Source organism: Myodes glareolus, chromosome X, assembly GCF_982192425.1.
Source record: "Myodes glareolus chromosome X, mMyoGla1.1, whole genome shotgun sequence".
In the NCBI taxonomy this organism is placed as follows: Eukaryota; Metazoa; Chordata; class Mammalia; order Rodentia; family Cricetidae; genus Myodes; species Myodes glareolus.
Window position 1 is genome coordinate 98,677,043 of NC_142053.1, and position 12,939 is coordinate 98,689,981.

General features: G+C 37.4%; 1 protein-coding gene across 8 annotated transcripts in view; it reads right to left on the reverse strand.

The window, feature by feature from the left end:
* Dmd (dystrophin) overlaps positions 1-12,939 on the reverse strand; it is a 2,257,783-nt gene that overhangs the window by 663,400 nt on the left and 1,581,444 nt on the right. For all 8 annotated transcript variants that reach the window (XM_085684598.2, XM_085684595.2, XM_087902601.1 and 5 more), the window contains one exon: positions 10,034-10,142. In XM_085684598.2, coding sequence (XP_085540724.2) covers positions 10,034-10,142 — 109 coding nt within the window. The remainder of the gene's footprint in view (positions 1-10,033; positions 10,143-12,939) is intronic.

Here is a 12,939-nt window from a genome sequence, read left to right on the forward strand (position 1 = left end):
GAAATTAGTTGAAGTTAAGAATCAAATTTCCTTTTTAAAGTTTCAATATTTCACTATACATATGTACCACTTGGGTCCTCCTCCCTTTTTTATGACAGGTCCTGGAACTCACTAAGTAGACCAGACTGACCTCAGACTCACAGAGATCTGCCTGCCAAGTGCTGGGTTTGAAGGCATGTGCTATCACTGCCTGGGGGTCCTCCCTTTTTAATGTTGGGAATTATTGAGTTTTTAGAGGGCATGACAAATTATTGCTGAGGCAGGACCTGAGGTGTCATTAGTTTTATTTTTTTTCTATTACAGGTAGGTCTATACTATAATTTGGGCACCGGTATAGTTAAAGCTATAACAATGGTACCTAAAATATTATGATACCTATGCTGAGTACATAATGGACTCATTTGGGACTGAAAGGTTGTTAGAGATAAGATAAATATTTTCTTGCAAATAGTAAAATTTAGAGGTCAATATTGTTTTAGAAGAAGATGGCAAGTTAAAAGGTTCTCAAATTAGATGTCAAGACACAGTCATGAAAATGAGTTATGGGATGAAATGATTAGATGTGGCCTGGTGATTTGCATCCAAATTACAGGACATCCTTATTTGATGAGTACTGTAGGGTTTTTTCTTTTTGTTTGTTTGTTTTTATTTTATATTCTGCCTACAGTTTTCCCTCTCTTCTCTCCTCCCAATCCCCCCACAAAACCCCTCGGTCCCCACCCCTCCCAAGTCCACTCTTCATTTCTCTTCAGGAAAGGGTAGGTCTCCCATAAGTACCAACAAAACATGGCATATCAAGTTGCAGTAAGTCTAAAGACCTCCCCATGTATTAAGACTGGACAACGTGACCCAGTATGAGGAGTAGGGTCCCAAAAGCTAGTAAAAGAGTTAGAGACAGGGGCTGGAGAGATGGCTCAGAGGTTAAGAGCATTGCCTGCTCTTCCAAAGGTCCTGAGTTCAATTCCCAGCAACCACATGGTGGCTCACAACCATCTGTAATGGAGTCTGGTGCCCTCTTCTGGCCTGTAGGCATACACACAGACAGAATATTGTATACATAATAAAATAAATAAATATTTTTTAAAAAAGAGTTAGAGATAGCCCGTGCTCTCACTGTTAGGATTCCCACAAGAAGACCACAGCTACACAACTGTAATATACATGCAGAGAGCTGAGATCAGCCCAATGCAACCCTCCTGGTTGTGGGTTTTGTCTCTGTGAGCCTCTATGAGCCCAGGTTTGTTGATTCTGTAGGCTTCCTTGTGGTGTCCTTGACCCCTCTGGCAATCCTCTCCCCTCATCTTCAGGATTCCCTGAGTTATGCCTAATGTTTAGTCATGTGTGGGTCTACATCTATTTCCATTTGTTGATGGATAAAAGCCTCTCTGATGACAATTGGGCTAGGCACCAACCTACTAGTATGATAGAATATCATGAGATCCCTTTACATTGACTTTTGCTTCCTCCAGTTATATTTGGCTCCATCCTAGGTCTGTGTGTCATCAAGATTGTAGGTTTTGATGCTACATACAGTGTCATGGGTGGGCTTACTCTCCTGTAATGGGTTTTAGTCTAGACCGGTCATTGGTTGACCACTACCCCCAGCACATCCCATAGTCAGGACAGATTGTGGGTTGTAGTTTATGTGTCTGGATTGGTTTCCTACTCCCTCCACTTGGAATCTTGCGTGGTCACAGAAGATGGCCATTTCAGGCTACGTATCTGCTATTGCTGAGGATATTACGTGGGATCATCTTTGTAGATTACTGGGAGATTCTCTTATGCCAGATAAGGCTGCTGTGAACATAGCTGAGAAAGTGTCCTTGTGGTTCCTTTGAGCATCCTTTGGTTATATGCCCAAAAGAGGCATAGCTGAATTCTTGAGGTAGATTGATTCCCAGTTTTCTGAGAAACCACCATATTGAAATTTTAAAACTGTCTTTTAATATGTATATATGTGTGGAGGTACGTGCATGTCAGTTCAGGTTCCCACAGACATCCGATGCACATGCTGGATCCCATGAAGCTGGAGTTACAGGTGGTTTGTTGTGAGGAACTCAGTGTGTGTACTGGGAACCAAAACTACTACTATGCAAAATCAGTCCATGTTCCTAACTGCTAAGCCACGTCCCCTGCCATGCATATTTTAGTCTTAACAAAATAGGATTTAGCAGTGGGATTTTGAACATGAAGCTATTTTCAGGTTTGAAAAAGTGAAATGTGTCAGTACACTGGGAAGCACTGAGATCAAAGTCATGATGTGGAGGTTTGGGTTCAGATTGATCATTCAACAACTAGAGATTGTGATTGCTTAATATCTCTAGTGTTAAAATTATATGGAAAGACTGATTTAAATCAAAGGTAAATTTAACTGTGACGTTGTTGAAGATAAATATAGTAATGGTCTATAATTTAAGAAAAGGGGTTTTATAGAGTTTATGAAATGACCAAGTCATGCATAGTCCAGCAATGATCAACAATGTCTAACACTCTTGAAAATTAAACAATACAGAAAAATATATTAGGGTTGGGAAGTTACTAAAGATATTAAAGTTGTTAGAAGCAGCTATTTTATTGATAATTTATGGGCCCATACCTACTTTATACTACAAAGAAAAGGTCTGAGTAAAAGAGTTCAATGAATGAAGGAAGTCTAAGTCAACAGTGAAGAAAAATGCTAGTTTTACTCAGTTAATTAGAGAGTTAGTGGAATTAGATATTTGGTAGCATTGAATATGAGTAGTGATAGCACACTGCCTACTCTTCATTATTTAAGCACAGAGTAAGAAGTTTTCCTAAGACTGGCTTTGAAAGAACACAGAGAGCCAGAACGAAGGAGGAAGTGACATAACAGTACCTAGAGCATTTCCGGAGATGGGGATCAAATGTCATTTCACCAAGTATCATTCAGATTCTATTTTTTTCTCTTATACAAAAATTTAATTTATTAAATTCACAAAATAATTATAGTAAATAATATTGTATTTGATTTTGAAAGTCTTTTTTAATTTATATTTTAACTTTTTATTTTTAACCTGAGTATCTCAAAGAAAAATTTTCTGCCTGGCAATTTTGTGCTATAGCATTCTTTGCCATGTTAACAAATAAATTCAATTGAATTTCAACTCTATGAGTCAAAACAAAACAACAGGATAGTTTAGTTACTTTGTTCAGTGTAGTAAAACTAACCCCCACACATATCTGAGAATCTGCTTTTTTTTCATTTTATTGAAAATGGATTTTCTTTCTCATATAATACAGATTCTGATTATGGTCTTCCCTCACTCTACTCCTCCAAGCTCCTCCATTTCCCCCTTCATTTTGGTCTCTCATTAGAGAACAAATTAGACGATAATTTTAAGCCTAAACTTTAACTATACAAGTGTTACACCTTCCTTTTAGAATTTGCCTCCTTGGAAAAGTAAAGTTATGTTTACTTTTAAAACTGTTATTGAAATTTTAGGCGACATGAAGAATACATGTTCAAGCCTTCAACTGTCAGCTGTTCTAGTTCTGGTCTTTGTTGTGGAGGAAGCTAAGTAGTGTAAGGTTAAGGTAATTTTACTCTTTATCATTTAATTGTGGCTGCTCTTCTTCTACCAGTTCAGACCCAAAAGTACAGCTCTAAGTGGGAGTTGGTAATCAAGCAATTAAACTGCCAAAAGGTTTAGACAGGGAGAAAAAAGGGAATTCCATCATCACAAAATGGATAATTATCTGAATACTGATGCTTCCACAGGCTATAAATGTCTGGGATGCTAACAATGATGCCTTTGCATCTTTCTAGTTAAGCACAGATCACTGTTGAAGAACCTGGCCTGAAACCAGGATCTCCCACTAGGAAAATATAATGATTTGTATCTGATAAATGGGAACATTCCTGTGGACTGTCCAAGGAAGGCTTACTATAGTCACCCCTTTTTGTAATGTGTGACACATCTCCTAATATTTCAAACAGGCTCACCTCACTGATGCAGTCTAACAGTATTTGAAAATTAGTTCCTTATTGACAAGATTTGAAGGGATTTTGTAGTTTCTCAAAACTTTAAAAGATCTTGAAGATGATCTAAAATGATTTCTTACTTTGTCAAAATAATTCATGAAGGGTCTTTATATCTTAAGCATAAAATCTTTCTCCTAATCTATTAGGATATGGTGGTAAGGTTCAAGGTTAATACAGTGTAGCTACAAAATCAACCAGGTAGCCTTTAGTATTTTCAGTAGAGCAATCACATTTTTAATGCTGTACTGGTGACTGAACCCAGAACCTTGTGCATGCTAGGTGAGCATCTTATCCAGTTACCAATGTGCAATTTTCATTCTTATTAATGAAGAGCCAATGCATTTGACTCCATGGGCACTGATTCACTTTATCTGCAGGGTTCAATCAAAGTAGAATCAGCTGCAGAAACAACCCAAGCATCCAGGTGTTCGGAAAATATCTTCGCCCACTATTCTGAAAGGTAATTAGTGAGCAAAAAGGGTAGAAAGGAAGAAGAACATGAAGTGAAGACCTCCCTTTCTTCTGTCCTCTTTATTTCAAATATAAGAAGCCCATTTTTTAGGTATGTAGGGAGAGATGAACAGGCCTGGAATTCAAAGAATGTTAAACTATTCTATTTTTAATTAGCTTGAACCCCATCTCCTATTACTGTGGCAGCATATAATTTTAAGGAATGGAAAAAGCCATGGCTGTACCCTTCTTAGGCTTTGAAATAACTAGGAAAGATTCTACTGGCTCCTCAGTATTTAAAATACCATATAGAAAGCAAGGGAGTGGAGGTAATGGGGCTATGTTGAGGCCCATTAATGAAAGGTACCAACGGAGCTATTACACATGCTGAACTTTATAGATTTCTTTCTCTTTATTTTATTCTTTAGTTCGTTATTCGAAGCAATGGGACTTTCATTTTGGGTAGACATATGACTCCCTAAATTTTTTTAAAGAAAGTGACGGAGGACACTGAGAGAACCAGGACCTCTAAGTCAATTGAGTAAAGCTCGTATGAGCTCACAGGACCGGCGTGCATCTGCATCAAGTCCTCTGCATATTTATTGTGACTTTCAGTTCAGTGTTATGTGATTCTTGACTGTGAGAACAAGTGTGTCTCTTATCCTTGTGACTTCTCTTGTCATCTTGTCCTTCTGTTAGTTTTATTTGTTCAATTTCAATGTGATGGTTTTTATTTTATCTTATATTTTATTTTCTTTTGTTTGGTTGTTATCCCTTGGACGTCTATTTTAACACATGTTTACAGAGTTGACCACATGACTGACAAAGCTCAAAATGCATTTATCTCTTTTACACTGAGTGCTGATTTAGTTAGTAGCACAACTGAAATAAGAATTTAGGATATTTGGGAGGAGAAGTAAGACATAGTCTGTCTATGTGACCTTGAATAGACAGGAAATCTCTATGTACACTAGTCTGGTTTCAAACTCAAAGAATCATGTCTGGCCCTGCCTCCCAAGTATGTCAATACACCCGAATAGAATGGAGGCTAATTTACTTCTGATACTGTACTTTCAGAATTGGATTTGAGTTCTGCTACCTCTAAAATTAATTACAGGAAGGATTGTTTTAATCAACAACAAACCTCTATGAACAGACTTTTTACTTCTCTGTACAACATTCAGTTTGTTTCGTATCTCTTGTCCTGACATAGCTACGTCAAATTTTTCCACTTGGAACGTTCCTATTAAGAATGTTTTCTGTGTGATTTATTTTGAAAATGCTAAGAGGAGTTCTGTACAGCATGAATGTTCTGAGGCCCAGCAGCTTGGGGATAAGAAACAATTCAGAGTGACATTTACGACCAGATTTGCTGCCTCTTTGCAACCATCTGTATACAGACCTTCAGACCAATGCTAAGTCCTATCTGGCAGGCTAAAACTATCCCTTATCTTCTCCAGAGAAACTTCATACAAGCATTGCCATTCTCCCAATAACTGTCTGCTAGACCCACAGAGTACCCTGCTGGATAGATATTGCCTGGTTATCGTGCTTTTCACCTCCTTGAATTTTGTTACAAAGTCCTTGGTCAGAAAAGACAGAGATTGATAATGCTGGAATATAAGGAAGTTCCTTTGGCAGTCACAACACTGGATTTCATTGGAACCCACAAGGAGTTGCACGAAGCAGTAGGTGAAATGAAAAACTTTCTCAAACAACCAAGGCCAGATACAACAGTATTCAAACTGCATTCCTAAGATCAACAGCATTGACCTCACTGTTGAACCCTTCAGAGGTATGACTTTTACCTCAAACTTACTGGATTAGAAACTTTAAGGTAGAAGGCATATATTTTGCAGTTTAGTAAGAAATTGATACTTTCTTTTTGCATGATTAAATTTGAAAACTACTGACATAGGGCACTGTGTGCAAATCAACATTTGTGTCTTTTGTTTGTCCTCCAATGTGGCACTTTATATAAAAATATGGCTACCATAAATTCTCCTGTTCAAGCATGCCTGTTAACAATGTAACTCTTGTTTTAAGGGAAATCATGACCCAATCTGTCATCTGAACCCAAATAATAGGTGGGAATTGATTTCCAATAGCAGAATGCATGCAGACAAGGCTGCAGGAAATAGGAAAAACAACAGGCCTTTTCTAGAAGGTTCCTGGGCTCTCATAAAAATGAGAAATTTTCTATCCAATGAAATTTTCCTGGGGTCTACATGAAAAAAAATGAAAACGAACCAGATGAATTCCACTGAGTGTTCAACCTATCTTTCTTTAAAGTTAATTGTATCAAGCGTTCTAAAAACAAAAACAAAAGCAAAAGCCCAGAAAGTTGTCTAATATGAACCTGCTTCCTTATTCTAGCCTACTCTCACTGCTAAACAGTCCCCGAAGGGTCCTCAGAACTGGACTTGAAAGTCCCTGGCTTCAATCATCAGTCATACACCAGGTTACTCTCCCCTGAAGGTGCCCCAACATTCAGTAGCACTGTCAAATAGAGAAGAGTGGAAGTAATACATAAATGCCAAAGTATAGTCAACCTGAGAGCTTTAAGCGTCCACCGTCCTCATCTTAGATGAAGACAGTTTTGAGAGCATGACAGAATAAAGCCAGATGAGTGGATATATGTATGCTCACCTACCAGAGGATAAAAAGATATATGTACGAGTGAGGATCTCAAGTGAACAGCCACCTCCCAAACATGCAAAGAAAGTCTTGAATCTTCTAGTTCATCAGATACCAAATAATTGCATTCATCTTGATTAGACTAAGTGGGATAATCACAAGAACCACCCAGTTGATCACAGTACAAAATGGAGAGTCACAAAATCTAAAGTAAGAAAGCAATTATTGCGTTAGGTCACTATATTTTGGGGTAGTTTATGGAGTATGAGGTAATTGAGACACCCAGATGTATAGGATCATCAAAGCATATCAAACACTCAAACACTTGTTGAGAGCATGCCCATTTATCTTGTGAATTTGAACAATTTTTACAGCTTAGTCAGGACCACTGCATCATATTATATAATGGAATGCAATAGCCACAGGGAAGCTTGCTTTAGTGTTTTAAAAAGGCTACTTTGGGAAAAAAAATCAAATTGAATCGAATCAAAAGCCAATTTGAACCCCAGTCTCCACACATGTAAAAGAAAAATATTCAGCCAGATGACAATTTCAATGATTATGCCACACTCAGCATTCTAGGTTTCTAAGAAATTTGGAGAAAACTGATTTTAAGACACAATACAGGTCACTATTATCCCCCTAGAAATCTAAGACTGCATTAAACTAGCATTAACTACTTGCTTGCTGTCTTTGTTTTAGAATTTCCACTGTGTTGTGGGACAGAAAGATAGTGTAAGACACAGTAACAAAACAAAACACCAGTTTATGTAATTGGTTTAGAATATGATCTCTCTTGTTTTGTAGCTGTGTGTCCTTAATCCAGCACTATTCCTTCTATGCCATGAGTTTCTTACCTGTAAAAGTGTTGTGCACAATCATATTTACTTTACAATCATTTTGCAGATAAAAACCCAAGTGTAAAAGAAGCTATGCATGCAAGGTGGGGGGCTTTGGGAACGCATCACAATAAATTGTAAACCCTGTTGTATTGTATAATCGTCTAGAGAATAATAATCATATAATCAAATCATATTATAAATTATATTTTTTAAATGGTGCAGTTTAGATGAAATTACTATATGTCACAAAGCCAAGAATACAAACAATTCTCAATTCTGATGAGTAAACTACCACACGAGAAGAGCTGTCTTGGAATAAAAGCACATTCTGATTCCCTGTTGATACTTTTCACCCAGCATTTGTGTGTTTAGCATGCTGACTTTATGCCCAGTTTTTGTCAGTTTGCTGGAGGAGATTAAAATCCCCTTTTAGAGACTGCTCCTCTCTCACTTCTCCAACTTTGGCCCTAGTGCTGCCAACTCTCACGAGTGGCTCAGAGCTGAGGACAAGGCCAGAATCCTCGCTTGAAGCAATCATAGCAGGAATGGGGTGACGGGCAAGGAGCCATAGATGGTGATGAAGTCCTTACTGAGGAGGAAAGTAGACAGAGCAGGTGCCTGACAATACTGGCTTGCATCCATTCTCCTTCTTCTTGTTCTTTGTGTAGCGTCTGCTACAGGCTCAGTGTCCTTTGGGATTACCACCCCACTTCCACTCTAGTACCTTACTCGGTGTGGCAGCTGTGACACTATCATAATTTCTGTCCATACACAATGTTCACTGTCTCACATCACCTTTCTGATGTTTTCAGGCCACACTAGTTTGCCTAACTACACTTCAGAAAACAATGGCCTCATCTCTGCTCGCTTCCCCATTTTCTTCCCTTTTCATTTTCTCTGGAACTGTTTATCATACTACAGTGTCTGCTGGGACACCTGGAGAGACTATGAAAACGTAGATAGGTTTGCAGAGGCTAGGGCAAGGGTTTGACTTTCTGCCTGTCTGTCCTAAGCCATTTGGCATTAATGTATAGACTATCTCTCTTTCAGAGCACTTATAATGGAAATAATACATTTTCTTTTCATTAGCTTTTCATCTTTCTCTTCCAGATTGACTGTGCTTTATAAAACGAGAGGCTAACTTATTTTATGGAGAATTCTCGGCACTTTGTCTAATTCCTAATACACAGAAGTTGCTCCGTATATATTGATTAAATAGATTAATTATACATGTTCTTATAAACCAAAACTTTCTTTGAGAGTTTTCCAGGTTTTTATTGTTCCCTGGCTTTGATTATTCCTGTAAGATTCAGAGTACCTTGTGTAGAAATATAAACCCTTAAGTTTTACAAGTTGATAAAAAAATATCATTGCAACACATTATCTTCACATCATCACAAACAGTTGAACAGAACAATAACAAACAGCAATAAAGGATTGCATTTTTACAGTGAGACCCAAAAGTTAGAGTTTGTGAAGGAAAATAAAAATGACATAATTTATTCACTAGAACCTTGATATAGTAATTTCAGTGCACTGTTGACAAAAGCAAAAACAAACAAACAAACACAAATAAAACTTTACAATGCTTGCACATCTTTTTCAAGTCTCCTGTGTCATTACACCTTCAACTTGATTCTCATACTTAGATGCTACGGACATGGTGATTTATTGAGTTTCCTTATGAAGAATCACTTTCAGCCTTAGTTAAAAACTAATCCCGTAAATCCTCTGCCTCCAATGAAATACAAAGGAGAGGTCCTCTCCTGGCAATTTTGTATGGTTCCACAAAGCCAGCCAGCTTTGATGCTCTTAAGGAACAAGCTAAAGTATCTTTTAAACCATTATGGTTTCTCCTTACACGACCTCTTTTTTTTTTTTTTTTTCATTGAAATTAGATCTTCTGAAAATACAGCCTGTAAACCTCTCGGTGTCTAAGGGACCCACCCAAAGACCTTTTGCATAATACATAAAATAAATGTTTACTTCTTTCTGCAGATTCAGAAACCAATTTTCCTTTTCAGTCAGAGATAACCTCATAGCCATGGTTTTGAGCAAACAGCTAAAGTAAAAGTGAAATCCTGGGACACAATGTACTTACAGGCTCCAATAGTGGGCAATCCAGGAACACGATCAGGCTGCTTTGTCCTCAGCTCCCGAAGTAAATGGTTTATGGCCTCCCACTCAGATCTCAAATCTTCTAACTTCCTCTTTAATAGAAAAAAAAAATATACGTTACTGATTTCACCAACACTTCTAATACAGCTTACTTCATTTAGTTATTAATTTCTTTTGTGAGTATATACTTTATGAATAACATGTCTATGAATTTAGCTACCCCAGCTAAGTAAAAAAAAAAAATGGGTGTCGTAGCTTGCATCTGTGGTCCTGGGTCCTTTGTGCAGGCATAGGTGGATCCCACAAGCTCCTTGCAGTCATTCTTGCCAGTCCGTGAGCCTCAGGCTTAGTGAAAGGTCCTTCCCTAAATAATCCATGGTGGAGAAGTGACAGAGGATGCAGCCAGTACTGACTTTTGGCTTTCATGTGTGCACATATGAATGTAAGCATCCACATATAAGCAGGTACACCCACATAAACACATACAAATGTAATTCAATTGTGATTCTAAACTCTTTGAATTTAAGATTTTTAAAATTTTAAAGTCATGTCTCGTGAGAATGTTTGGCATTTAACAACTATGACGGTATATACATAGACATGGCTGTGGCCACTGCAACTGCACCATTTCTTCTGATGTTTCCCTATATAAATGCATATAATGTACGTGAAGCCTATAGATGAACTTAAAATCTCAAACGTACTGCTTAGTTGCTGCAAGATACTGAGCAAGCATAAATTGATGCTCTCTGCTCAAATATTTCCTCAGAATTGACTCAGCTCATATTTGAGCCTTCATAATAATTTCTCTTTCAATTGCTTATTTTGAATAGCAAATGAATTTGGATGATATGCTCAAATAATCATAAGGATGTATGTTGTGGAGGCTTCTAGATGTAGTCAAGGAGAATTTGGCTAAACAGAGAGTTTTAAGAGGTAGTTGGGAACAGGCCTAAGCTAAGTCTAAGCTTTTATACTTAATAATAAGTCTCTGTGTCATTATTTTGGAACTTGTGGTCCAAAGAATGTCTGACTGTAGTTGTCACGCTCCTTGGAGGCTGTATCCAAACAAAAGGCCAATGAGCAGTTGGCTCACTACCTGGCAAGGAACTAGGTGGAAACATTTGCCACAGCATGGCCCACAACTTCTCAGAGTTGGGGCAGTTAATGCAGTTCCTGGCCTGTGACTGTGGGCAGAAGGCTAGGTAGGCTCTCACAGCCCTAAGGGACGCAGAACCAGCAGTCAGCACGATGATCTAAGCTGAGCCACAGAAGGAGCATGTAGATGCCTGAAAGGACTTTGCAACATTTTCCTGAGCCACAGCATGCAGAACACCAGATCCAGACTGAGAAAGACATCCAAAACAGGTAAAGTATGCTTGAAAACGTGTTTAGGTGCTAAGGAAAGCAAAGAAAATGGGCATCATAGAAATGGGCATCATAGACAATCATAGAAAAAATAGTTTAAAAATAGTAAAGTGAGGTCTTTAAAAAGATAGTAAAGTCATATGAAAAGATCAAGAATAAGATAAAATAAGAAGAATATAATAAGAAATACTATAACACAAGCTATCTGAATCCTGTAAGATGCTTTATTTATTTTGAATTTTATAAATGCTAATGACTAAAAAGCAATAGGTGCTTATAGACATTGGATTGTGGAAAAATTCCTACATTAATTCAGCCTATATATTTTAATAACATCTTACTTCAGAATGGAAGTCGAGATATGTACTGCACTGGAGAGAGGTTATGATTTTGTTGTCACAGAAAACAAAAAGCTATGGATTTCTTCAAAACCAATAAAGATCATATTTGACCAGGCAAGACCACCTGAAAATTATGGCTGCAGACATGAAGGAGAAAATTAATAAAAACTACAAAACAGGCGATATTTATGCTGATCCCTTGACATGCAAACATCTCTGAGACTGGATGAGTCTGATAAGTCTTGTTGGGTGCAGAGTCCTCATAACTTATTTTTGCATGGTATCTTTTCATGTGGCATGGATGAAGATTTATATTATAGTGTGATTATGCAGCTCAAACAGCCTTTTAAATTGACAGATGCATTTTATCTGCTCAAAGATAGAACAGAGAATCATCTTCAGCTAATTTGTGCACACTGTATAGTGCATACTTGTGTTAATGCAGATATATATGTTACCTTTAAAAGTTTGTTTTCAGAAAAAAAGGAACACACACAAATGAAGAAAAGTAGGCCAGTTGATCCAACCTCTTAGAATGCCTCTTTTGCAGTTTATTAAAAAATCTGCATCCAGAACAACTTCAAAGTGATTAGCTGAGAAGGTTCAGGCTTACAGTCTACCCCAATCAGAATTTCTGTTTAGCCTTGAACTTTCCCATTACACAGAGATTGAACAACAAATGATACAGCTAGCTCTTCTAGGACTTGATAAATATTTCAACTTTTTCAGGGTCCCTCATCAATGTCATCACCCCCAGACAACATGAAGTAATTTTAAGAATATTTCTCCACTTTCACAAGGGGTGGGTTTTGGTCAATTGGTGGGTTATTGATATTTGTCATATTAAAGAGATTAGTTGCATGTTGCTATTGTTTGCGGTCAGGTAGGAAACTAAATAAAGGAGGTTAGATTAAGAAATTTGTTTCTTTTCTCTTTTCTCTATTATTCTTTCTCTCCTATGTAGTGAAAAAAATCAGGGAGATATAAGAATGCTAAAATTAAAAGGTAGTTTATTAAATCTACTTTTAAACTAAAAAACAACTACTATTCTCTAATATTTTACATTGGTACAGATTTTTTTGTATGTTGATATAAATTCAAGGTTATTTTTGTTATGTGAGTGTGTGTGTGTGTGTGTGTGTGTGTGTGTGTGTGTGTATGTATGTTTCTATTCTTGTTT